General features: G+C 45.1%; 1 protein-coding gene across 1 annotated transcript in view; it reads right to left on the reverse strand.

The window, feature by feature from the left end:
• atp13a3 (ATPase 13A3) overlaps window positions 1–27,661 on the reverse strand; it is a 62,871-nt gene that overhangs the window by 13,357 nt on the left and 21,853 nt on the right. The window contains exons 11-25 of the mRNA XM_083647796.1: window positions 23,602–23,784; window positions 22,390–22,547; window positions 21,170–21,358; window positions 19,520–19,581; window positions 19,110–19,260; window positions 11,738–11,857; window positions 10,459–10,476; window positions 9,223–9,376; window positions 8,143–8,263; window positions 7,267–7,391; window positions 3,474–3,634; window positions 1,821–1,949; window positions 888–967; window positions 624–666; window positions 416–525 (exon numbers count right to left, since the gene is read on the reverse strand). Coding sequence (XP_083503922.1) covers window positions 416–525; window positions 624–666; window positions 888–967; window positions 1,821–1,949; window positions 3,474–3,634; window positions 7,267–7,391; window positions 8,143–8,263; window positions 9,223–9,376; window positions 10,459–10,476; window positions 11,738–11,857; window positions 19,110–19,260; window positions 19,520–19,581; window positions 21,170–21,358; window positions 22,390–22,547; window positions 23,602–23,784 — 1,804 coding nt within the window. The remainder of the gene's footprint in view (window positions 1–415; window positions 526–623; window positions 667–887; window positions 968–1,820; window positions 1,950–3,473; window positions 3,635–7,266; window positions 7,392–8,142; window positions 8,264–9,222; window positions 9,377–10,458; window positions 10,477–11,737; window positions 11,858–19,109; window positions 19,261–19,519; window positions 19,582–21,169; window positions 21,359–22,389; window positions 22,548–23,601; window positions 23,785–27,661) is intronic.

Here is a 27,661-nt window from a genome sequence, read left to right on the forward strand (position 1 = left end):
GTAACGATAACGGCGTTGTAACGACGCAAACAGTAATTAGTTAGATTACCCCGTTACTGAAAAAATAACGGCGTTACCTAACGCCGTTCTTTTAAACGGCGTTATTCCAAACACTGTAAATAATCAATATCCCTAAAATGATTTGTGTCCCCTGATCCAACAACTTGTCCTAATAGCCTGCCATAATTAGTTTGAATTTTGGTGCCATCAATCACTTTGCAAGATTAGATGTCACATTTTTGGATATCCTCTCTTTGATACATTTTTGGATATATCATCATGGAAATTTGACAAATTTGCTAAGTCAATACGGTATTCCAATCTCTATATCAACAGTTTCCAGTACCCATTGGGTTTTCATCATCTCTCCTGAGCCATTTGGGGGAGTGACAAGCTACATTTAACCCCATTGTACCTGATGAGGCTGGGGACGCAGGAGATGTTGGGGGTCTTGGAGGTGAAGGGAGAGGCAACTGAGGCTTCCAGCTCTGACAGAGATATTCCACCATGAGCTCTCTTCAGAGCCTGAGGGAGGAGAAGAGGGCAACAGATGTACAAACTGGCATGAAAATATAACCGATTATTGTCACACCAAAATGTATATTTAAAGTGGCAGTACATACCCCACAGTCATTCGCTCCATCACCACACATCCCCACAAAGTAGCTGTTGGAGAATGAGAAGGAGTAATGACTGTATGCTCAAGATTCCTACAGGTTTCCCTTTTTTCTATAGATTTTCTTATTTTTTTACATTTTTCACGATAGGCAAATATCATAAACAGACTTGCTCAGTGGCAAGCAGCTTATAGTGTGTGGGTGTAAAGGTTTTATAAATGTTTAAAGCCTTTTTGCTACAATAGTAACGCTTTGGAGATGAATACTCACTCTACGCCCTGCAGTGCTTCAATGAGCTGGGTCTTCTGGTCCGGGGCCATTCTGGCAAACACAGTCCCATGCAGCACCAGCTACAAGACAGACAGCAGGAGCGTCAGGTAGCATGGAAACAACCGCCCCAACAGTAGGTGCTACTTTAAAGCCCCAACGAGTAACTTTCTGCTGAGCAACAGCAGCCTCTGCTGCCATAAGTGGTCATTACAGCTGAAAACTATGCTACTTACTTTCCTGTTTGTACGTTGACATATCAGCCTTATTTTACAGCTTATACTTGTAGTCTCTCCTTTGCCAAGGCCTCTGCAGTTAATAACTGATTTGCTTGAAAAAAAATAGCTCCAAAATTGTTGTCGACTTGTTTTTTTTTCAAGAATAGCACCGCTAATCAATCTCGATAACACCGAGCGATGCTCTCAGAGCAAACACATTTCACTTCCTATACATTCTTCACAATAAAAGCGTCCCTTAGTCTGTCAGAGGAAAGCTTTTAATATGAATGAGCTGCAGCAGGAAATGGCGTTACAACCAAGTCACTCCGATGCTCCGTCCCGGAGCACCTAGTCTCGCTTGGACAGACTATCTGCACACTTGGTTGAGTGCTGTTGAGAGTCAAGAGTAAACGACACATGGAACAGTGAAACACATATGTCGAGCATGTAAACTTGCCATTATCAGCGTGTACGTTGCTACTGTAGCTCAGAGGTTGTCGTTGTTTCACATAGCAACGTGGACTTTGAAAACACGCAGATAAGAGGCGCCATTCTCCATATTAGAAGTCACCGTACCATCACAATGATTTAGAAGCGGTTATTATTTAAGGTAAAATAGTTACATTTTGGGGCGGGGCTTTAACATTTCTAATTACAGACTGTGTTGTAGTGATTTTCATCCTCATACATCAGCGGCTGGAAGCGGTCTTCCTTGTACCTTTTGCAGCATGTCGGGGAAGTGCTCGTCGATGACGGCAAAAGACTTGCCGCTCATGGCAAAGTGGTAGCGCTCCTGAGTCTTGGGTTCGTCTACATGACACACATCCTCCAGGCTGATGGCTACTTCCTGTATGGAGCAGATGAAAGTAGGGAGGGGTTAGTGTATAGTAGGGGTGTCACGGTACACAAAAGTCACGGTTCGGTACGTACCTCGGTTTTGGGGTCACGGTTCGGTACGAATGCGGCACGGTACGAAAACGGGGAAAAAAAGCAACAAATCCCAAATTCTGTTTTTTTCCCTTTGAATATGTCTGAATTCTGCTTTTTACGCTATTTATACCATCAGAAATAGTGTCTAATATGTGGGAATGAATAAATGTCCACTATTTAATAAGATCTAGGCAATCCACACAAAAAGGTTTTACTCTAGAGCAGTGATTTTCAAAGTGTGGGGTGCGCCTCCCTCTCAGATGTCTGTATTCCAGCTGTTTGACAGGGCAAAGGCATTTCCCCCCACTTTAAATCTTTATTGTACACAAGTTTGTAAACAGAGCGCATGTGTGGAGTAGCCTAATACTCCCACCAACCCCTCCCCCTGTTGTATTTGTTTTATGTAGCATTTGCGTTTGATGTAAGCACTAATTTGGAATCCTATCTAAAAGCGGCCACTAGGCGGCAGTATTTCTTTAGTCAACGTCAAAATACCTACATGTTAAGTAGAAGAAGAATAAAACGGCAGAAGAAGAAAAACTTCTAAACCCTGTTGAAAGATACCCCCACTGTCTGACAGACAACGGGGTGGGTTTCACTTTCCCAGTAAGTACGGGAAAGAACCCTGTCAGCGCCTTAACGTTATTGGATGTGAGTTTTGTTTAGCATAATATGATTACGTTCGGTCATCTAATGGATTATTGGAACATGACAAGGAGTCATCCCCTCTTCCTTGCTTGTCTGCATCCGCAGATGTCTGGTTGAGTCTGCTTGACCGCATCACTCATACCACGCGATGTAAGTTGCTTGTTTACAAGTTAACAGCTTTGTCAGTGTTATGTAACGTTTAGCCGCAACGCGCAACTATAAAGGACTTTGTCGCGGCTACGTAGCGTTACATTGGCAAGCTTACCTCGTTGGCTTGATGTTGACAGAATTTGCAAAACAGCTTATCGCCACAAAACGTCCCATTCTGTGAACGCGGATTTCTATGGCCCTTGTGTTGTTTTGGTGTGTCTTCTTCTGTGGCGTTTAATTCAATTCAATTCAATGCCGTTCAAACAGCGTTTAGGTGCTTCTGGATTTGACGTATTCGTCGTATCGTGAAACGAGGTACCGTGAGGGTCGTACCGTAAATTCACGGGACGAATACATGTACCGTGACACCCCTAGTGTATAGTGACTGTATTGACATGTGCCATTTAGAGCAGTGCTTCTCAAACTTGTTTGGCTTCAGTACCTCCTTTCCCCGATTTCTGAATCCAAGTACCCCCTTTTACCCGACTAGTACATTTTGCTTAGAAAACTGCAATAGAAAACTACAGCATATTAATCAGAACCAGAATCTGATGCAATAAATTGGCTCAATGGTTGAGCCAATTTAATGGCACATCACGATGACAATGTTGAAATTATATACCGTGCACCACCCCCCTCTCACCTCCAGGCGAGGCTTCTTGCTGGGCGTGTCTGCATATCTCCAGGTGATCTTGGCAGACTGTCCGTCACGGGGAGGCAGGGCGTCGGCGATAATCACGGTGTCCTGAGGAGGGATCATGCCACAGTCCCTGGCCACTGAGATGGCTGTCAGCATGTTGTCGCCTGGACGGAGACACAGAGTAAAGTACATCAGCATGTTGTCGCCTGGACGGAGACACAGAGTAAAGTACATCAGCCCACCAGAGGAGGCACTAGTGCAGCGACCAGGACACAAACACTTAATCTGGCTTCCCACCCGCAGACACAGCCAATTGTGCCTGTATGGACGCCAGACAAAGCTGGCGCTAACACGGAGGCTCGAACCTGCGACCCTCGTGTTGGTAGGCAGGGGATCTATCGCTGCACTACCCGGATGCCCCATCATGTCAAAATGATTTATCCAGGAAAAGCACCAGGCTGAGCACCAGGCTCTTTCCCAGCAACCACCTGCTTCATCTTCATAAAGTAACACTAATTCACACCTGGGATCTGCCCAGTACAACCACAGTCTTCTACTGTCCACCATGACGGGGTCCATTCAGGGGTGAAGCACCTTGCTCAACAGCAGCTCAATGCTAGTTGTTGATGGAGGGGAGAGTGTCATTTTCATCACACAGATGTTGTGTGTGGAACCAACAGTCTTCTTCAATGTAACTTGTTAGTATATAAGAGGGGCTGATAGAGAACATCAGCTAATTAAATTCAGTGGAATGTTAAAATTCATTCTAGAGCCACAGAGGGAAAAGCTGAATTAAGGTTAGGAGATACTGATGTGGCATCCTCTTCACAGATTTATTCTTTGTCTCAAACATTCTACATGTAAATGTGTCTTCTCTTGCTGTCGCTCTCTCTCTCACACAGACAGACAGACAGACAGACACAGACACACTCCAGACAGACACACTACAGACAGACAGACAGACACACTCCAGACAGACACACTACAGACAGACAGACAGACACACTCCAGACAGACAGACAGACAGACAGACAGACAGACACACTCCAGACAGACAGACAGAGAGAAAGACACACTCCAGACAGACAGACACACTCCAGACCAACAGACAGACAGACGCACTCCAGACAGACAGACAGACAGACACACTCCAGACAGACAGACAGACAGACAGACAGACGCACTCCAGACAGACAGACAGACAGACAGACAGACACACTCCAGACAGACAGACACACTCCAGACAGACAGACACACTCCAGACAGACAGACAGACAGACACACTCCAGACAGACAGACACACTCCAGACCAACAGACAGACAGACACACTCCAGACCAACAGACAGACAGACACACTCCAGACAGACAGACAGACAGACAGACACAAACACTCCAGACCGACAGACACACTCCAGACAGACAGACACACTCCAGACAGACAGACACACTCCAGCATTACGACCTTGACAATCTCTCCAGTCCATCCCCTGCCAAGCCATATCAGCAGAGAGCTGGGCTGCCTGTGGTTGTGGGTAAGTCGATTGCCAGGCTGGGATGAGACACGAGAGCCTATTGTCCTGGAGCCCTCCATCGCCCCAGAGTGACACTCTAAACCACAGGAGGCGAGCAGCCTGGCTACAGACCAAGGCTCTGCATGATGGCCCCCCAGAGAGAGAGAGAGAGAGAGAGACAGTACATGTCCACCGCCAAGCGATAAGGGCGATGTACTCGCCTTCGCCCTGTCAGCCCTGCCCCGCTGCTGCAGCGTGGTTGGCTGCCTTGCTGTATTTCCGTCTTCAATTGGTCGATTTTAAAATAAAAAAAATGGCCCCTCCTCTCGCCGCTCATCACCTTGCAAAGCATGCTGGGATACCTGCCGTCAGGACATCGCGGACAAGACAAGAGGAGGGGCCAAAATCAAAATAGACCAATTGAAGATGGAAATACAGCAAGGCAGCCAACCAAGCTGCAGCAGCGAGGCAGGGCTGACAGGGCGAAGGCAAAGATCATCGCCCTGTATCGCGTCTGGTGGACATTAACGAGAGAGAGAGAGAGAGAGAGAGAGAGAGAGGAAGAGAGAGAGAGAGGAAGAGAGAGAGAGAGAGAAGGCCTGGCTCTGAGACCACGTCTAATTGTGTTGATTACGTTCAGGAAGAGACAGCAAAAGACGTTCCCATCCAACTGTCAAGTGAATTTCAGGCAAACGTTTGAAATGCTGCAAAAAATACAATGATACAGTGGCGGCCGGCCACTAGAGGGCGCCAGGGCGCCGCCCCACCTACAGGAGGGGAAAATAAAACATATATATATATATATATTTTTTTTTTTTATGAGCGAGGTGAATATTAGATAGTGAGTAGCCTATATAATCTGCAATAAATATGTAGATTCATAATGATCTACATGTGTACTGTTTTGGGTCAACTACTTTCTGCCACGGACGCCGTCCGGGGACTTCCGGCTTCCACCAATGCTAAGCCTGGATCTGTATAAATTGCACATGCACTGTTCACTCTCAAAACAAAGGGATTCGGAGCGCTGGTATCTAGCGACCAGGTGGAGGTGGGGCCAGGTAGAGCGCCGGCAATGCATTCTTGACGGACTCTCTATTTGCATGCACGAACGTGCTTTCCTCATAGGTAATGTAATGTAACTTATTCACATGCTGTGGGAAGTCCTTCTTCCAAAGTGTTTATGCCATGTGCTTTTCAAGTAAATATGGATGCTAAAGGGAAGTTTGATGTAGAGATCAGAGGGCTGCTGACCAGGTTACTGTGTATGTAATCTGCTCCGTGATTGATATGCCTACTAATCTGTTGCCCATATGATTCAGAAGGTAGGCTACTAGTAGGCTAACGTCCGTTACTACTTGCTTAATTTAGGGCTGGAGTGGATGATAATTCAATAGCCTATTATTGTTTGTTGTCTTTCAGTAGAATCATCATGATGATATGAAGTTATTTTAATAGTGACATTTCTGCTGTCTAAATTGATGATGACAAGCAAATGTTACTTAAAAACTGATCAAATGAGGTATGGCAGGAATATTATTTGAAAATGTAAGGTTTGTTTGACATCACCATTCAGTTCAATGAGATGAACACTGATTTTGCATACGTGAAACATACGATATTGATATTGAGAATAATCCTTATGATTATCATATTGATTTCAACCCCATTGTCCAGGCCTATATTTGGTATAGCCCTCCCTGGACAAAAATGCACCAGCCGCTACTGCAATGATAATATAGTGCATTTCCATCAGGTGGGTTGAAGTGAATGAATAGGTTTCCTGAGGTCTTGGGCAAATTGTCATTATCAGCTGGGTTAGCCATATTTAATTGTTTCATTTGACAACAAATACACTTGGCACTACAGTAAATCCATCGACGAATGAGCACATAACCTCACTGGAGACTTCTTCACATGTGTACAGTATATACAGAGAAATCAGGTATGACATTCTGCCAGGTTGTGGTGGACAGATATCTTTTGAACGGCTTTGAACATCGCAATTTACTGCATCACTTCTTTCTCCGCAAAACACTCTGATTGCCAACACGTTGCAGATTTTGCCTGAGTGGAGGTGAGTGTGTGTGTGTGTGTGGTCTCACCAGTAACCATGACGGTGCAGATTTTGGCTCAGTGGAGTTGTGTGTGTGGTCTCACCAGTAACCATGACGGTGCAGATTTTGGCTGAGTGGAGGTGAGTGTGTGTGGTCTCACCAGTAACGATGACGGTGCAGATTTTGGCTGAGTGGAGGTGTGGGTGTGTGTGTGTGTGTGGTCTCACCAGTAACCATGACGGTGCGAATGTTGGCTTGGCGCAGGTCGTGGAGCACAGCGGGGGTTTCTGCCTTAAGCTTGTTCTGCATGATGATCAGACCCAGGAACTCCATGTTGGTCTCGATGTGATCCCTGACAGCAACACACAACACAGACATTCACTCTGACACTGTAGCCATTTAGCCCACACACTTATTACTTTATTATTACAAAGCTTTATTAAACGCTCTTGTGAGGCCAAAATACCCCAGATTTAGTGAACTGGATTCTGCGCTGTAGCTCCGTTGGGTTGGAACCTGTGTGAGGTCCCTGCCCCTCTGAACTTTTTAACATACAGTAGCTGCTGGTGCTAGCTTTAAGTTCTAATATTTTTAGTATTGCAGACAGTTGAAAACTGCCTTTGTAAACCAAGTTCTTAATCACATTTCTTTTTACTTTGTGTGCATTCATCTGCATAACTCTTGTTCTTGTTGTCTAAAGGAACTTTTCCCTTATCAGACCTCACTAGCCCTTGCAGACGCACCTAACGTTCTTATTGCCCGGTCAAAGGCTTCACTAGTCTTACAGTATTGTCACGTAAATGTTGGTTCAATTTCATGAATAGTACATAATTTATTTTAATCGAGCCCACTGCCAAAGTGTTAGTGAACGGGAGACTCGTCGCAGGCGAAGCCAATAAGCCCCCCCCCCCCCCCCCCCCCCCCGGTCTGCCGGGGGTGGGTCAGAAAAAGTGAAGCATCACTGAAGCACGGCGCTGCTGAAACACGTCCCTGGATCAGTTTGAAATGAGAGCAACAGCAGGGGATGTGATGCAGCATGCAGGTGTATGTGCACGGTACCTGCTGAGGTTCTGATGCAGCATGCAGGTGTATGTGCACGGTACCTGCTGATGTTCTGGACTTTGTGCCAGCTGAGTTTGGATTCGAGGCGGCGGTGGGCCAGAGCGATGACCCGGAAACCCTGCTTGGTGTAATCCTCCAGCACCTCCCCAAAGTCCTCTGGCACTGGAGAGAGACGCGATGGAGGTGATCAGCAACATGCAGGAAAAAGCAGGAAAACAAAACCAAAATGTTGGCTGAGACAGTCAACCTGGATTTATTTCTAGAACAATTGTCTACAGTGCTGAGACTCACCTGCACGCTACTAGAGCGGCCAGCAGGGGGCAGATGACCCTTCCCCTTCCAAGGTCAAACAGCTTAAAAAGAGCTTTAAATTATAGAGCTGTGAAGATGTGGAATAATCTTCCAGGAAACATTTCTTTAATCAGTGGACTGGCTTGCTTTAAGAGAAGCCTACGATCACACCTGCAGGACCAACCAAATATGTGGTAGCAATTGTTTCCAGTGTTTTGATTACCAGTGTTTTGATTATGAATGTTTTGACATGACCGTAGGACTGCTATATTTTAATGTAATTTTAATGTTATGAAAGTATTGATGTTTCTAATGTAGGCTATGTTTCTAATGTATGTTTCTAATGTTTCTAATGTATTGATATGATTTTACTAATGATTTGAATGTTTTAATGTTCTATGTTTGTCTGTCATGGACCCCAGGAAGACTAGCTCGACGCCAAGGCGTCCAGCTAATGGGGATCCTTTTAATAAACAATAAACAATAAACAGCAAATATGCAGACCTAGCAATACAGTTACTATTTGGTGACTTAACGGGGTAGGGTAGCCCGTTGCGCTGACTACCAGTCATTGTGCTAAGCTAACTAGCAGGAGCGGCAGGTTACTACTTTCTACTGCAGCCAGGCACAGGGAAGAGAAGGACATCCTATCTTCTCGTCTTACTATCGGAAATATGGCAAATAGGCGAATCTCCCAAAATATCGGCTGGCTGTGTTCCTTTAATATGGTAAAGCCCACAGATCTGACAGGTCAGTGTGCTAAACCAAGCCATCAAAAGCACTATACCACAATACTGTTCAGCACAGTAGTAGTTGTTTGGACACCTCACCTGTGTCCTTCTTGCAGAGGCTGGCCACCACCTCTGGTGCCCCCTTCAGGTAGGCGTCCATACGTTTCTCCCCCAGCAGACGAGCCACCACACACATCCTCTGGAGTGCTGAGGAGAAGGGGAACTGCCGCACAATACCAATCTCATAGGCCGACTGGGAAGGGGGGGGGGGGGGGGGCAGCGCGCGCACACACACACACACACACACACACACACACACACACACACACACACACACACACACACACACACACACACACACACATTTATCATTTATCTCATGGAGAAGATTCACATTGGGTTGTTTCATCCCAAAATGAAGAGACACTGACAATCATTATTGATAGCATAAAATTCAAACAAACGACAGTACTTTCTGGTTGATATTAGGTGGACAAACTGTAAGTGTCTAGTTGGCAAAGTGATGATGGTTTGACAGACTGGATCCTTTAGCACTTTAAAGCCCCTCCAGTCAATACCTGTTTCAAATGTTTTATGAGCCTGCTGCCTGCAGGACGACCGCTTCAGAAGATGGATCAATGAAGCTGAGGTTGGTGAGGTGGGAGAGGTTCTTCTTTCAGAGAAGCCCCTCTGGGGCTCACAGCCAGGCAGGCTCACGCTGCCTGTGTGGCCTAGCTGATCACTCAGTTTGTAATCCATATAACGTTAGTCCGACTCAAATAAATACGGGCGGCCATCGAATTCAAATGCATCGTCCTCTAAATCAGGTAAATATCCAGCCATCCTACGCTTACGTTACTGTACTCCAAGCGAAACATGGACACTCGCAAGAATTCAGGTCCCACACAGAGTCCTGATCTGGGATCATCAAGCAGATGGAGGCACTTCCAGTTCTGTCTCTATGATATAATAATGATATGAGCCCGGTGCGCGTGGCACAAAATAAGCTTTTTGCAGGACATACATGCATGGTTGGTTGACACATGCCCTATCGGCCTCTGTTCCAGGCCATGGCGCGGTGCCTTCTAGCTCATTACTGCATCAATCTGAGAAACTTCTATTCTGGATGACTTGTTGTTTAACATAAACCAAGATGAAAATAAGGTACAGGTTGTAAAAGAAAAAAAGAAAATTCTCCTTTAAGTGAAATCTCCATCTACGGACCAACATGAATTGAAAAGGATGCTGGTTTATGGTAAATGCTAGTTGAATAGTTCACCTCGACAGAAAGGAGAGACAATGTGAGGACAGTGACAGAGGAGGCGGGCCACTTACCGACAGCTCATACAGTTCCTACAATGGCAAAAGGAGAGAGAGTGAGATGAGTCAATGAGAAAACACAATGTCAAAACAAATAAGCCATTTCTTTACAGATTAATTATGTTGCTAATTATGTTGCTGTTGTTCTGCCACAATGAGGTTTTCCCTTTATGTGCGATGAAAGCCCACGAGTATGCAGGTTTACACTGTAGCAAAGCACTGAACGAGTATGCAGGTTTACACTGTAGCAAAGCACTGAAGGAGTATGCAGGTTTACACTGTAGCAAAGCACTGAAGGAGTATGCAGGTTTACACTGTAGCAAAGCACTGAAGGAGTATGCAGGTTTACACTGTAGCAAAGCACAGAACGAGTATGCAGGTTTACACTGTAGCAAAGCACTGAAGGAGTATGCAGGTTTACACTGTAGCAAAGCACTGAACGAGTATGCAGGTTTACACTGTAGCAAAGCACTGAAGGAGTATGCAGGTTTACACTGTAGCAAAGCACTGAACGAGTATGCAGGTTTACACTGTAGCAAAGCACTGAAGGAGTATGCAGGTTTACACTGTAGCAAAGCACTAAACGAGTATGCAGGTTTACACTGTAGCAAAGCACTAAACGAGTATGCAGGTTTACACTGTAGCAAAGCACTGAACGAGTATGCAGGTTTACACTGTAGCAAAGCACTGAACGAGTATGCAGGTTTACACTGTAGCAAAGCACTGAAGGAGTATGCAGGTTTACACTGTAGCAAAGCACTGAAGGAGTATGCAGGTTTACACTGTAGCAAAGCACTGAAGGAGTATGCAGGTTTACACTGTAGCAAAGCACTGAAGGAGTATGCAGGTTTACACTGTAGCAAAGCACTGAAGGAGTATGCAGGTTTACACTGTAGCAAAGCACTGAACGAGTATGCAGGTTTACACTGTAGCAAAGCACTGAACGAGTATGCAGGTTTACACTGTAGCAAAGCACTAAACGAGTATGCAGGTTTACACTGTAGCAAAGCACTGAACGAGCTGAATATAGTTACCCCTATTAAACATAATATGAAACTAATGAAAGTTATGAGAGCATAAAATAGGGCAGAAGGAAAATTAACAGTCTTCTTGCATATTGATTTAACCCGGTTCTGTATCAATCCAAGAATGAACATGCAGGACAAAAAGAAACATGCCATTGCTTGGTGAAGAAAATTGCATTTAAGACATTTTCCTATTTTTAAGGCCTTACGTTTCGATACTTATACACTTATGAGCTGTGGACATAAGTGGGCTAGTGCGCTGTACATACCATGTCCTGATCTGGTGATACGAGGGGCTCTGGGGGCAACAGCTGCTTGGGGGGGCGGACCACGGTGGGCATGATGCGGTTGTGGAGAGACGTCTCTTCCTCAGTGGCTTCCTCCAGGATCTGCACAGACAGAACGATTGTTGTTGTCGATTTAGTGTTGAACTATGTAACTATTTACACTATACAATAAATATGGTTGTATCCAAAAAGGTTTCTAAGGTTCTAGAAAACTATTATCTCTACACCATAAGAGAGGCAAAGTGGAACGTCACTTCCTGCTTCAGCACTGTACCAGAGATTTTCATCCGCCATTTATTTTCCCATAAACATTTCGGAAAATGCTTATAAAATAGTTGTACTTCGTCGAACCAAACGGTTCAGCTAACGCTATAATCGGGAGAGACCATAGTTCAATCATGAGAGGCCAGTTGGTAGGATTTAACAAACTTTATTTAGCAATTGGCATGCATGGCAAATACTTTGGCGCATGACTCCATTAGCCAGTGGCGCTGCTCTTGAGGCAAGAGGAGGGCATCTGCATAGGCTAGGAGATCCCCCGGCGCATGACTCCATTAGCCAGTGGCGCTGCTCTTAAGGCAAGAGGAGGGCATCTGCATAGGCTAGGAGATCCCCCCCCAGTGGGGGATCAGGAGTCACGACTGGTTGGTGGCGGACTGGGGAGGTGGGTGGGGCAAAACAACGCTTCGGAGGGCGGCTTCAGGGGAGATGGACTGCCGTGAAGCTAGCTGCTGCTATGATCGGCCAGAGAGAGAGGTGACGTAGAACCCTTGCTATATATATGAGAATCAACTGACGTCATATCTGACCCATTACAGACGTCATACTAAGACTTTGACTGACCACGTCATACTAGAACTTGACTGACGTCAGGGGGTGATCGGATTAGATTATGCACGAATGGCCTTCTGCTTGAAATATGGTCTAGAGACCTCACTTCAATCATGAGAGGACAGTTGGTAGGATTTAACAAACTTTATTTAGCAATCGGCATGCATGGCAAATACTTTGGCGCATGACTCCATTAGCCAGTGGCGCCGCTCTTGAGGCAAGAGGAGGGCATCTGCATAGGCTAGGAGATCCCCCAAAAGGAAGATCTGATTACCGGAGGTTAATTGAGATCTGCGGGCACCGGTAGTTGATTGTACTTTTCTGGCCTTCGACCTTTTAGCGACTTACAGCTATTTGCGGCTGGCGCTCCCAACTCGGTCGGGCCTTCGATCTCGGTACATTAGTAGTTGATTGTACTTTTGTGGCCTTCGACCTTTTTAACGACTTACAGCTACTTGCGGCTGGCGCTTCCCAACTCGGTCGGGCCTTGCGCGCCGCACGACTTGGCCTTCTGACTGACCCTGACTCTCTCTCTCTCTCTTCCCCCAAAAATGATCCGGGAGATTTACTGCGCCTTACTGGGCGCTGTGCTTTTCGGGGAGCCACCACCAACGAGACATTTTGGCACGGAAGCCCGGGACACTGTTCGTTGCCATGCTCGCCGATTAAGGGAGGAGGGTTCTTTGGGCCACGGTATGGCTGCCTGCTCCGGGCGGGTGTAGCTGGAGAGCTGATGAAGACCAGCGGGAGCGTCCGCTTGAGGTGCCGGATGAACCAGGATCTTGTCATGTGGTGACGAGGTGCGATGAGGAACAGGGGAGCCGGGGGCCAGTCTGAGGCCTGAGCCTGATGTCGCGAGCCATGGGGAGTAGATTGTTTCCAGAAGTTAGGATGACTTAGGGGTTGGTGACTTAGTGACTTGGGGGTAGGTGACCTAGTGACTTACGGCTGGCGCTTCCCAACTTGGCGCTGGACTTGGATGCCTTAGGGGTTGGTGACTTAGTGACTTAGGGGTTCCCGACTTGGCTTGGGTGACTTAGTGACTTGACTTGGCGCTGGACTTGGATGACTTAGGGGTTTGTATGGCGAACCAAATGTACAACGAGGAGTCCGGAATCCGAGTCCGGATCCGGATCTTCCCCCTGACTTAGGGGTTGGTGACTTAGTGACTTAGGGGTTCCCGGCTTGGCCTGGGTGACTTGACTTGGCGTTGGACTTGGGTGACTTCGGGGTTTGTATGGTGAACCGAATTGTACGATGAGGGGTCCAGAATCCGAATCCGGATCTGGGTTGGTGACTTAGTGGCTTAGGGGTTCCCAACTTGGCCTCGGTGACTTAGTGACTTCCCGACTTGGCGCTGGACTTGGATGACTTAGGGTTGGTGACTTAGTGGCTTAGGGGATGACTTAGGGGTTGGTGACTTAGTGGCTTAGGGGATGACTTAGGGGTTGGTGACTTGGTGGCTTAGGGGATGACTTAGGGGTTGGTGACGTAGTGGCTTAGGGGTTCCCAGCTTGGCCTCGGTGACTTAGTGACTTCCCGACTTGGCGCTGGACTTGGATGACTTAGGGGTTGGTGACTTAGTGACTTAGGGGTCCCCGACTTGGCCTGGGTGACTTAATGACTTGACTTGGTGCTGGACTTGGATTACTTAGTGGTTTGTCTGGTGAACCGAATTGTGCGATGAGGAGTCCAGAATCCGAATCCGGAGCAGTCATCACATGATGAGATTGATGAGCTGAAAATAAATATGACACATGGACAGGATCGCTAGGTGGAGAGGCAGACATGATTCACCTGATGCGAAATTCTTATAATAATAGCTTCAACACTTTTTAGCCCTTTCAAGGACAAATTATTTCAAGATTACATGCCAATAATTCATGGGAATGCAAGCATTATTAGTACTGTAGCTATTTGCATGAAAATGATACGGTGACGGCCGGTGATGATGTCATCAGATAGTAGGGGTGTCACGATACACTCAGTTCACGATACGATACGTATCACGATACTGGGTTCACGATAACGATACGATACGATACGATTTTAACAATATTTTTTTTAAATTGAATAATGACAATATATGACTGGAAAAGTAGTATTTTATTTGAAATGCACAAATACAAAACATGCTGTTGTGGGAAATTGTTATTACAATAACAACTAGAAAAAACATGAGATTGGAGATAAGGCTTATCTTGAAATAGAATGAAAGGTTTCTCAGCAGTATAAATTCTCATTATGCATCTTCAGTTTTTCTTCAAACTCAAACAACAAGACTTTTCTTAGTCTATTTTTTATGCATCTTCAGTTTTTCCTGTCAAGTAAACAGTTTTGCCAGAAACTCAATTGAATGGTTTCTCTCCTGTATAACTTCTCGTGTCTCTTCAGAGACTTGTTCAACTGAACTACTTTCCACACATTGAACTTCAACAAACAAAGACGTTTCTTTGTCTATTTTTGAGGAAAAAAAAAAAAAAAAAAAAAAAATTTTTTTTTTTTCACGATATGAGATTTCATCTCAACGATACATATCGTGACGTTTTACTATCGCGAAATTTCGTGGGACGATATATTGTGACACCCCTATCAGATAGTGAGCATCTTTTCCCCCAACAAACACCTGTTTGCTACGGACTGCTCATAGCCTTGCTGGCGCAGCTGAGGCCAGACCATGGGGAAGTCTGGGCAGATTCACGGTGATTGACGGGACCCGGCCTGCAGCACTGATGCGGGAGTGCCATATCATCTCGGACGCTCTGGGCAGACCAAGAGATCCATGGGGCAAACTGTTCATTCTGGCGCAACCCTAGAGCTGAAATGAAATGCTTAATGCATGAGATATAAAGAAACTGGTTAACAAACGAATAAAATAGTTTCACGCCCTTGCAAATGCACCATATACTGCTAGTTGCAACTCGCAGTGATATGTTATGGTTGGTTATATGGTTATATAACGGTGGGTTTCGCAGCCTCTTGTTACATGACTAGCATGTCACTGTATTAACTGTTTTAGCTTTGGTATTATTTATGGTCAACAGGAACGCCAAAGGCGTTTTACCTTGAAATTCGTTAACAGGAAGTGGTGAGTTAGGACTGGGTAGCTTGACGCGAAAAAACGTGAAATAAGACAGCCAGCGTGAATGTAAACGAAGACGCTGTTACTGTCAGAGTGGTGATAAACAACATGGCCTCAATGCAAACGTTTCAAGCTTTGCTGTTAAGAAAAATGATGATGATCTGTCAACATCCCCTGGGCCGTCTGACTTCGGTCTTAAGGTTATGACACTCAAACTGATGCCCAGACGTGCTCCATGAGCCAAGTTTTTTTTTTTTTTTTTTTGATGAGCTCAACAACATGCTGACAGAATTATGGATGAAATATACAATGTGCGGTGATAACGTCACCGTCATCAGGCAGCGACGTGACATATTTTACTCACGCAACCTCCCGTTTATTTACGGTTAAAGTAAAGACTTAACTGCCCGGTGATAGCAGAGGGATCCGCGCCTGCCGTGCAACTGACCACAAGCGACGTGGAATGGAACGGCCTGTGATGCCTGCTTGGAGAAGCCTGGGTGCGGACGCAGCTGGACGCCTGAACACCCGGGACAGGATCGGCTGCTGAGCTGTGGCGCGGCCCGTCGCAGTGGCGCGCCCCGTGCCTTCTCGTCGTGGCTACGTCGGCGGCCTGTGGCACGGCCGCTTCGCCGGTGTCGTCAGGCGTCTCGGAGGGCGAATACGCTCCGTGGCTGATCCGGAACAGGGTATCGTTGTTTAAGCTGTCGTCACTGTCCATGGACTGCTCTGGCTCGGGATCCGACATGCCAGGAGTGGGGTGGGGAGCGTTGAGAGATCCGCGGGGATTATCCACGGGTAAAGAGGACTTGGGGGTGCTGATTCGGTCTGCAGATGTGCTGCAAAACAGCCGCAAAACAACGCTTCAGAGGACGGCTTCAGGGGAGATGGACTGCCGTGAAGCTGCTGCTGCTATGATCGGCCAGAGAGAGAGAGGTGACGTAGAACCCTTGCTATATATATGAGAATCAACTGACGTCATATCTGACGTCATTACAGACGTCATACTAAGACTTTGACTGACCACGTCATACTAGAACTTGACTGACGTCAGGGGGTGATCGGATTAGATTATGCACGAATGGCCTTCTGCTTGAAATATGGTCTAGAGACCTCACAACATTTCACTCTGACCAAAACTTAAAAACATTGAAAAAATATGTTCTTTAAACACGCATTTTTTTTAACGTTTTGGTCCCAGTGAAATGTTATGCGATCTCTCCTGTTTCTAAATATATCTGTACCATTTGGTTTGAACCAGTAAAACTAGTTTTACGAAATGTGTCTGGGAAAATAAATGGCACATCTCTGGTACATTGCTGAAGCAGGAAGTAGGCGGTTACTTTGCCTATTGGTGAAACAAGGGGGTGGGCAAAGGGGCGTGGCCCCTGCGCCTGGCATGGGTGCACAATTCTCCCATTGCCAGTGCATTTCTGGCCAAGGCGGCGCTACTAATCAAAGGCATTATTGTCATATTGTCATCATCATAATAAAAAAAATATTGATATATATTATATATAAAATATCTAGATAGACTGTATTCATATTATTGTTACTGCTGTTATTGTTATTATTATTGCTGTTATTTTGTTTTTTTTAGACTATCATACTAATTCGCTAAATGGCATAGTTAAAAGAATGAAAATTGTAAATTGAGATAACTCATGATTTGGTGCGATATAAATATAAAATTGAATGATTGATAACACACAGCTCAACCATAGCCAGATGTAGCCTGTACCCAAACAACAAGCCTTGGCCAGTTGTTGAGGGAGGCAGCTTTTTCTCCTCCTCCAAACTCCAGGAGGTAAGACTCTCCTTCAGTACCACTACCTGCTCCTCCTCCAAACTCCAGGAGGTAAGACTCTCCTTCAGTACCACTACCTGCTCCTCCTCCAAAGTCCAGGAGGTAAGACTCTCCTTCAGTACCACTACCTGGGCTAAAGCTTTGCCTGTGTGATCATCAGGGAGAAACTCAGTCTGTAGGCACAGAGTTTTCATGCTGAAGTCACCATCAATCAAATGTACCGTCAGGCTCATAGGTTCCATAGTTCGACTGGACCATAAATCTGCCGTCGCAGAATTATCTACTTCCCGCAATCCTGTCTCGACTTTTGTTCCCTGCTGATTGCATAGACAAGGTAATGCAATGTTTGAAAAGTAGTTGCGAGACGGCAGTGAGCAGCGCTCGTCAAGCGTGTTAATCATTTTCCTAAATCCCTTGTTTTGCAGTGTTGATGGGAGTCATATCTTGCACCGCTTGCAAAGTAGCCTATGTGACGACTCGTCATCTTGTTTGAACCACAAGAAAGCTTCCACACAGCGGAATGTGAACCATTTGTCACTACAAGCACAGGGCGGTGGACAGGGTCTGCTGGATTCATTTTTTCCTTTTTATTTGCCATAGCCTACTATTACTTACACAACTTTTCCTCTCTGTCTGTCTCTTGCTGCGTTTATTTTCTCTCTTTTTCTTCTCACACGCCGGTCGGTCTCCTCTCTGCCGTGTCCTCGCTTCGTCACGTGGTGCAACGCTGCGTTGTTATTTGTTGATGTAACTTGAGGAGAACGTAGGAGCGCTTATTTTGTTGCAGCTGAGTGCTGCAGAATCGACGTCATTTAGAAATGAGATCGGCAGTATGTATGAATCGCAATTTTATTTCAATTAATCGTGCCCTAGTGACTGAGAACCTTACTTAGAAAACGTTTTGGATGAAACTCAAGGTTATGACTATAACCCCGGTTTATTAAAAAAAAAAGCTGTGAAAGGTTCTCACCAGACTACCCTTCTTGACCAGGGTGGCTCGAGAAGAGGTCTTATCAAATCTGAAGTGGCAGCAGCGTCCCCCCATCCCCACCCCCCGGCAGATATAGGGGCACCACCCCATGCCAGGCACGCCCCTTTACCCACCCCATTGTTTCACCAATGGTGTAGATATAATAGTCTTCTCGGTCATCTCAAGATATCCAATAGTGAGGACCTTCTCACTTTTTTTTTATAAAACCGGGGTTATAGCCATAACCTTGAGCGTGTGTAGACAACGCAAAGTGGTTTTAGGAGTGATATCTCTTTAAAGGTTAGTAGGCATTTTACTTAATTGGGAGGTTATGAAAAAAATCTTTTGCACTAATGTCAAGTTTCTATTGTTTTCTCACTGTTAACTAGCATGTTTTATTGTGTCTTGTTTTGTTATGATTTTGTACGATGTTGGAGACAAGTCTGTTGAAGCAAGTCTCATTCTCGGGTTGTATTGTTTATTACGCAATCAATCAATCAATCAATCAATCAATCAGCAAGATCCCAAAGATGGGCATGAAACCCAACATATGATTACTATAAATGCGCATTATGTAATTGGGGTTAATTTTACTGAATTGAATGAGAAAACAGCTTGGTTATGTTATGTTGGTTATGCTTTAGGTGGATATGGAGACACCCACCCAGCCTGTAGCCTCAAACATCTTGAGGTCCAGAGGGTCTCCAGACAGCTGACCCTCGATCTTGGTGAGGGAGTGGCAGGTAGCCATGCAGGCCACAAACTGGGACTTGACAAGACTCTCCTTGTAGGCGTTCTCCTCCGACAGGTGGAAGCTGGGAAGAGGGCAGGAGGACAAAACGTCAACAAAAACTTTGCTAGATATCATGACCACAATTATTAATCATAATTGGGAGAAATATTACAATAAATACATTACAAAGTAGAACCTAATTAAATTATTGCAAAACAAGCCCCCTATTAACCAATTAATTATCAAACCATTCCACGTGCATTCTGGCAAATACAGACCAAAATAGACTTGCTTAAGCAAGCATGCAGCACTTGGCTACATTAGAGTATAAACCATCTTACCTGCCATGCTCAACTCTCTGGACTCCCCACAGGTCTAACCCATCCTCTGTCAGAGTTCCAGTCTGGACACAGAGAGATCATGTGTATCAACAGTTACGTAATTCCCAAACCACAATGGCACCTAGCCAACCCAAAATACCCTCAACTCATCCAAACAGATTGAAGATCTCATTGATCCCACATGCTGTTGATTAGGGCTGGGTTCAAAAAATCGATTCTCCGATTTTTAATCGATTTTCATTTTAATCCTCGATTATCGATTCATATGTCCAGAGATCTATTTTTTTTTTATTAAAAACAAAACAAAAAAACAAAACAAAAAACAAAAAATTAAATAAACAGGCTAAAATATTATGCTGTGTGTGGTAGTTGAAACATAGTTTCAAGTTGACGTTTAATTATGTTTGTAGTTGAAACAAAACCATAAATACTGTAGGCTACATGAATGGAAATGTTTGATCATTATTAATATCTACTTTTAGAAATTATATAGGCTGAAATCAAATCACTGTGCATAATTGTGAAAGTGTCTTTATTGACAGATGAAAAGGCTGTTATTTACCCTTTGTCACCACCTGGTGAGTAAATATATGTGTAACTAAAACCATTAAAATTGACAACAGGTCTGCAACTTTTTTCCCCATGTATCTACTTGGCTGGTTGGGAACCCCTGTGTTACATAACTGGACAGTCATGTAATTCAGGGTACAGCTCAAAAACCACGTTTTGGTATCACTAACCAAATCAATATTGAAAATTGATCGAATCGGAATCGAATCGAATCGAAATTAATCGATTCGCAACCTTGTGAATCGGAATCGAGTCGATTCTTGAAATTTGAACCAATACCCAGCTCTACTGTTGATACAACCTGCCCATAGACAACAGCAAGGGCCATTATCATACAGTGCAAGGGTTAAAATATGACATCTTGTACTTTTCATTTTATCACACCTTGCACTGCCATTGCTAGTGTTCTTCATTGTTGTTTTTCCTCTTCTCATATTCATATTATTACTGCTTATTATTGCTTATTCTTCTTTTTCTCTTTTCAATTTATATTCTTGATTCCCCCCCTCTGATTTTCTTTATCCCATTTCTTTATCCCCCATTAGTGCTAATTTTAATTTATTTATCCTGGTTGCTGCTCCACCATCTGCCGATCTGGGGAGAGCCAAAACTGGCTCCATGCTTCCTCCGAGACATGGGCAGTAGCCAGCCGCTTCTTTTCACCTGACAGGGGAAGCTTCACCGGTAGGACATAGCACGTGGGAGGATCACGCTATTCCAATGAGTTCCCCTCCCTCCGGAACAGGCGGCCCTAACGACCAGAGGAGGCACCACATCAGCGACCAGGATATTGCCTGTTTTTGTGAGAGATTCCTATATGAAGGAAGCCCCCAGGGGACACGGGGAGAACATGCAAACTCCACACTTTTTGACAACCCCACCCAGGCGATGGGCACTCGAGGACATGCGGACGGGCACGCACTCCTTCAGTGCTCACAGCATCCCAGGTGGGAATCGAACCCAGGACCTTCTAGCTGTGAGGCGACAGCGCTTACAGCTGCGCAACCGTGCCCCCCTCAATTTATATTCTTATTGCTTGCTCCCGGACTGAATCTTGAATCTTGAACCCCCAGTGCCCACCTTGTCGAAGCAGACGAGGTTGAGCTGGCCACAGATGTTGATCCTCTGGGGGCTGATACAGAAGATGCCAATGCGTTTGAGGCGTCTCTGAGCGTACACGATGCCGGCCGTCATGGCGGCAGGCAGCGCCGGTGGCACAGTGATGGTGATGATGTCCAGTGACTCGATGATGATGGTCTTAGCTGGCACCTGGGGCAGACAGAGGGGACATAGTTGACTTAGCATTCTTGGCATTGATAATCACCTTCTCCCCCCCTCCTATTACAGAACATTCAGGATTCAGTGAGTTGCTCAAGGGCACTTCAGTGGGGTAGACGCCAGAGATGCTCACAAGTCCTTTTTTGCAAGTGCAAGTCAAGTCTCAAGTCTCTTATGGATCTGCTGCATGCCAAATGATGTCATGCTTAGAACAATGCATAGCTAAAAGTAAGGAATTCAAAGCATGTACTGTATTATCATCACGTCTTTATTCACCACGCCCACTTTTTCCCTCTTCCGCGTTACACGCAATTGTATTTGTTCTTCTGGTTCAGCGCTAGTTGGCGGCCAATTTCAAAACAAAACGTCACTATAATAATGAATGAAGTTTGGCAACATTCAGAATTAAGCTACACTGCGGCCAACTTCAGTTACATGCTCATAGCGTTACTGCTGCGAGGAGCCGATGGCTGTACCCGGTCGGCATTTAACGTTAGTTACAAAAGCACGTCGACAGTGTTTTCTCACTGCCAGTAGCCTACAGTAGGGTTTGACAGATAGTCCGACAGGTCAGCACAGCCAGTCCTCGCTGCTCGTTAAATATTTCCAAATAGGCGTTATTCTGATAAACTGGTCACGTACTGTATATGTTACGTTCTCACCCGAAAAATATTAAAACTTTAAAACATTTTTTTTTTTTTGCATGAAAACAGCTTTTTGGCAAGTCTAAAAATGACTACGGTAGGCGTAATCTACGTCCGTGTCTAAAACCGGAAAGACGATTACAAAATGACGTCATGCAGAAGTGTCCTTGTATGGGCAAAGAATAAGGTGAATAGCTCTACAGCTTCTGCACTTCTTCCATCAATCTTACAAAATATCCTGAAAACAGAAAATCAAAACAGTGTTGTTTCAGCGAGCACTGCCCCATTCTTTTTTTTGTACTGTACTATATGAACTCTGAACCCATCTTGCTCAAAATCAGGACATATGTTTGGTCTGTTGTGGGTCTCCTGTATTACCTCGTTCATGATGCTGAGGACGATGGAGTAGACGAAGCCGATTCCGGCCACAGCCACCAGACACAACAGGAAGAGGTAGGCATCGCGGTACAGCTTGAAGTCGGTGGGCTTTGGGTAAAGGATGGAGCGAACCAGCTGGCCTTTGGCTGTGCTGAAACCTGGGGGGGGGGGGGGGGTTATTTAAAGGTTCTCTCATTCAAGTCTGAAAGGGGCACTGCTCGACTTAGCGGGTAGTAACAGCAGTGTTTGTCTATGAGATTAATTGTTGAAACTTGTGTTAATCTGAAGGTAGGTAAAGCAAGTTGAGTTTCGCCTCCCTTTAGTATTATTCAAACTAGAAACAGAGCAAACTGGCAGTGGGCATTTCTACCGTGCCTCATTGGTTTGCCCTCGAGGTCGCAGATGCAACTCGGCCTTGCCTGCTTGTGTGCGCCATGCCGGAATCCAATGCCAATTATATTAGTAAAATGTGTGTTGATAAGATTGGCCTGATTGTCTAATGTTTGATATCATTATGTGTATTTGTCATGTGCTTTTATTTTAAACCATGTCTGCAAAACTCAAAGTTATGGATATATCCCCGGTTTTATAGAAAAGGCGAGAAGGACCTCCATATGGGATACCTTGGCCCGCAATATGCCAAAGAGCCCCCCCCCCCCCCCTCAAGGGTTTGTGATGTCACCACCTAGTGTACTCTATTCACCACGCCCACTTTTCTCTCTTCCGTGTTACACGCAATTGTATTTGCACAGCCAGCGCTCCCAGTCCTCGCTGCTCGTTAAATATTTCCAAATAGGCGTTATTCTGATAAAGTGGTCACATGTATGTTACGTTCTCACCCGAAAAATATTAAAACTTTAAAACAGTGGGGGGGTTTTTTTGCTTGAAAACAGCTTTTTGGCAAGTCTAAAAATGAGTACAGTAGGCGTAATCTACTTCCGTGTCTAAAACCAGAAAGACGATTACAAAATGACGTCATGCAAAGAATAAGGTGAATAGGGTGACATCACAAACCACCACACCACTCTTCATGGTGTGAAATGTCTGGCTCTCTACCTGAGGGGCTGTGCTGTCTCAGCCTGTTGATTCTCTCTGTAATGTTGGTACAGACTGATGGTATTGTGGTGCTGAGAGGCTGGTCATAATATAATATGATATAGCCCAATTAAATAATAGGATACATGATACACTAGGATTTGATGTTCTACACACCTGTGCGGACCACCACAGCCTTGACCAGCTCTCCGGTGTAGAAGCGGGTCTGGATGACGTTGGTGCCACAGAAGAGCGTGTGTCTCTTGTGCTCCTCTGTGTTGTAGACACTGTCCGCCTCCTCCTCCTTCTCCCCCAGCAGCGGGTTGGGCAGGTTGGTCTTGGTCACCGGAACACTCTCACCTGGTGGAGGGATGGAGAGCCATGTGAGGAGCAGAGAGGGGTCGCATGTGAATCTGATCACAGACCTGTTAGGGGCCTGTTGTTGACTGTGTGCAGGGGGGGGGGGAATTACCAGCAGCCACATCGTGCAGCTGGCTTGTTTCTCTAAGCTACCAGTACTGTATCAGCCATCATGGAGAGGGAACATGGGAGTTCATTTCCTGCCCTGAGTCTGTTTGGACTCGGTAGAACCCATAGCCTTCCTGCCCTGAGTCTGTTTGGATTTGGTAGAACCCGTAGCCTTCCTGCCCTGAGTCTGTTTGGATTTGGTAGAACCTGTAGCCTTCCTGCCCTGAGTCTGTTTGGACTTGGTAGAACCCGTAGACTTCCTGCCCTGGGTCTGTTTGGACTTGGTAGAACCCATAGACTGTAAAAGAGATGTGTGTCACAACTGTGTCGCTTTTTTTCTTTTTTCACCCCATGTTTTTAGGGAGGGGTTCCTATCTGGAAGAAACCCCAGGGGAGCACGGGGAGAACATGCAAACTCCCCACAGAAAGGCCCTTTTTGACGAGCCCACCTGGGCCGTAGCTGTGCGATCACTGGACAGGTGACCCGTCAATCACGCCCAAAATATCCTCTTTTTTACACTTATATAAATATACAGTTGTCATGAAAGGTGAAATTAGCTACGGAGACCAAAACCGTGTTTTCCTGGTGTAAAGTCGGGCATTTTAACATGGGGGATGAATGGGGATCGACTCCCTTTTGTAACCAGCCTCAAGTGGCCATTCGAGGAACTGCAGTTGTTGATACTTCCGCATCAATCTGGGAACCCAGAGTCCATCAGTCTGACAACGAATACGACTCTGGGACAGACGGCCGACATTCCAGGGTTTCTGCTGTAGAGTGGACATCCCGCTTCTGTCATTGTTTACAGCCCGACCACGTCTCATATGCAGCTATTTATTATTATTATTATTATTATTATTATTATTATTATTATTATTATTATTAGCCTAAATGTCGGCTGGACCTACAATCGATCAGTTCCAACTCCATTCTCGCCTCAATTGGACTGTAAAACAATAACGGTGGCGCACGGAGGCGGAGGTCTTGATGAGGACATTCACTACTACACAATAAATACACATACAGCGGAAACTCTGAAATATCGTCCGTCTGTCCCAGAGTCATATATTAGTGGTCAGACTGATAGACTCTGGGTGCCCAGTTTGCTTCCTGCATTTGCCTTTAATGCGACCAAACATAACTGCCCCCTCAGTAGAACCACAGAGTGAAAACGATGCCAACTTTATGTTGGGTAACGCTGATCCAAGTACATAAACTGTACTGCAGCGATCAAACAGATTGTGAAATTGATTCTAGTGATTCATAAATCACTACAATCAATCTCACAAACACTTTTATCGGCCAAGTAAGTTTGCACATGCAAGGAATTCGACATCATGTTTTGCGCAAAGTAATACACACAAACGTTACACAAAGTAATACACACAAACGTTACACACATTCTTAACATCCCCAATGCTGCTTAAGATTGTCTGAGGTCGATGAGATGGTCTGTCTACTCCACCAGGTGATGGTGCAGATAGCTTTTCTTTCTATTCCCCAAAGCATTTTCAAACGGCAAAATGGTGAAAGCAGCGGTTGGACAGGGCACCAATGTAAACAGCGGATAAAAAAGCTAATTTCCTGTCCTCGCGCGCGCGCGCACACACACACACGCACGCACACACACACACACACACACACACACACAGTATCACATTCTCTGTCATCCAGCCCTGCAGTGTGCCATCACAGCGGGCAGGTGGAAGGCAGCCAGACGAGTGGGTAAATGTAAGTGAGTCTGGCCAGCAGCACAGAAGCAGACAGTGTTCTGCCTCGTTGTGTTCAGGGACCAGTGTCCAAACAGAAACCACCCTCCTGTGAGCCGCACGCAGACCTGGGATCAGTTGTAAGCAGGGTGTTTACAACATTTGGTAGGGTAGGTTTCCACTTTCGTCCTGAGGACTGCTCTGTGTGTCCCGGTGTGCTCATATCCACTGACTGGTGCACGCACATGCAGACACACACACACACACACACACACAAGAGCTGGCTCGCAAATGTCTTGGAATTTGTGATGCGTTTGTAGTAAATTTGTTAAAAGCAGCTTAAATAAACAACTTTGCCTTGCCTAGAAAGTGCCGGGGGAAATTTAAACATCAAGCACTTCTCAAGTGCTTGTGAAATGAAAGCATTTAGTCATGCTTCCATTTTTTATTTTTTTTATCTGAATCCTTTCAGGTCTCAATGCTTTCTTCCTGGACCCCATCAATGCCAGTGTTTCCCCTAGAAAAATGTGCAGGCCTGGAGGGATTTCGAAACATACACCGACGGTGGGGGCCCTCGCTAGCGACGCTAAACTTTGAGCTAACCTGTTCGCATCTATGTTCGCAATGGCATCCCAAGTATCATCATACTATTATGGGATGCGATGCGAACAGTTGTATTATAGGATGCGCGTTTCCCAGGCAACGACACACGTTGACACGTTTTGGGGAGGTAGGGGAAACACTGAAAGCCTTCCTCAATGTGAGAATGGACCACTTTTTTGGTGTTCAATGAAAGAATCCATTTAAGTTCTACCCACAAATCGATTAAGTCAAAAACGTCATTTTTAAATGTGTACCGTATGTTGTTTCCATGCATGTCTGCTTATGATGACAAAACAAAATGTCTATTTTTATGTCTATACAGCTAATACAGCTACCCCAAAACTTCCAATTTATTCCCATTAATTCCTATAGAGGGTATGCACACCCACTTGAACACGCCCCCTCAATCGGGAACGAGTGTCAAAATGAGTGTCAAGTTCCTCCCTGAGCAGCAGGTGTCAGTTATCTAGGCTGATTACTGCATTCAAGCTCAGTCTTGCTGTGACTCAGTGGGCGTGACCCCACAGTGACTTCTGCCTTGCTTCTGCCTCTTTGACATCACATGCATACCCTCTATTCATTTCCATATATTCTCGTTAATGTCCATGGAAAGTTTCCAAATTTGAATATATATATATATACCGTAAATTCCGGACTATAAGGCGCACCGGTGTATAAGCCGCACCTTCAAAGTTGACTATTTTTTTCTTATATAAGCCGCACCGGACTATAAGCCGCGGGTGTTTTAATGGTATTTTTTTTTTTTTTTTTTTTGTGTTTTAATGTTTAATTACCATATGTAATGCTCCCATTTATTAACATTTCAACAAAACAACATAACACAACACCACCTGTGTTGTTATTTACAGTGCACACAGTGTCATACAGTGTCATACAGTGTCATACAGTGTGGTGAAAAGAGGGCAAGAGAGGAAATTAAAACAGAAGTGGCTTTATAGTTAGAAAGAGTGCTAAAAAAGAGAGATTTTTTTTTTTTTTTTTGAAAAAATCCATAGATAAGCCGCACCGTTATATAAGCCGCAGGGGCCAAAAAAGGCCAAAAAACGGGAAAAAAGGTGCGGCTTATAGTCCGGAATTTACGGTATATATATATATATATATATATATATATATATATACAGTATATATATATTGGGTATGTCCTCTGGGGTGTATTTTAGTGACTTTCTGTAGTGACTTTCTAGTCAATACATTTGTATGTATAGCTTTACTCTTGTGGTTTTTGATATTTGATTATGTTTCTTTTTGGGTATGTCTTTCTGGGTTGTGTTTTGGTGTAGGAGTCGCCTGTGGACAGGTGTTGAAAATTAGCATTCCACTATAAACACTTAACACTGTATCTGGTTGTTGTGCCTACATGTATGTTACATCTCCAATGCTCTGTGATGTCCATATCAAATAAACTTAACCTAACCTAATTTTGCACCCCTACTGG

Source organism: Poromitra crassiceps (genome assembly GCF_964638095.1).
Source record: "Poromitra crassiceps genome assembly, chromosome: 12".
In the NCBI taxonomy this organism is placed as follows: Eukaryota; Metazoa; Chordata; class Actinopteri; order Beryciformes; family Melamphaidae; genus Poromitra; species Poromitra crassiceps.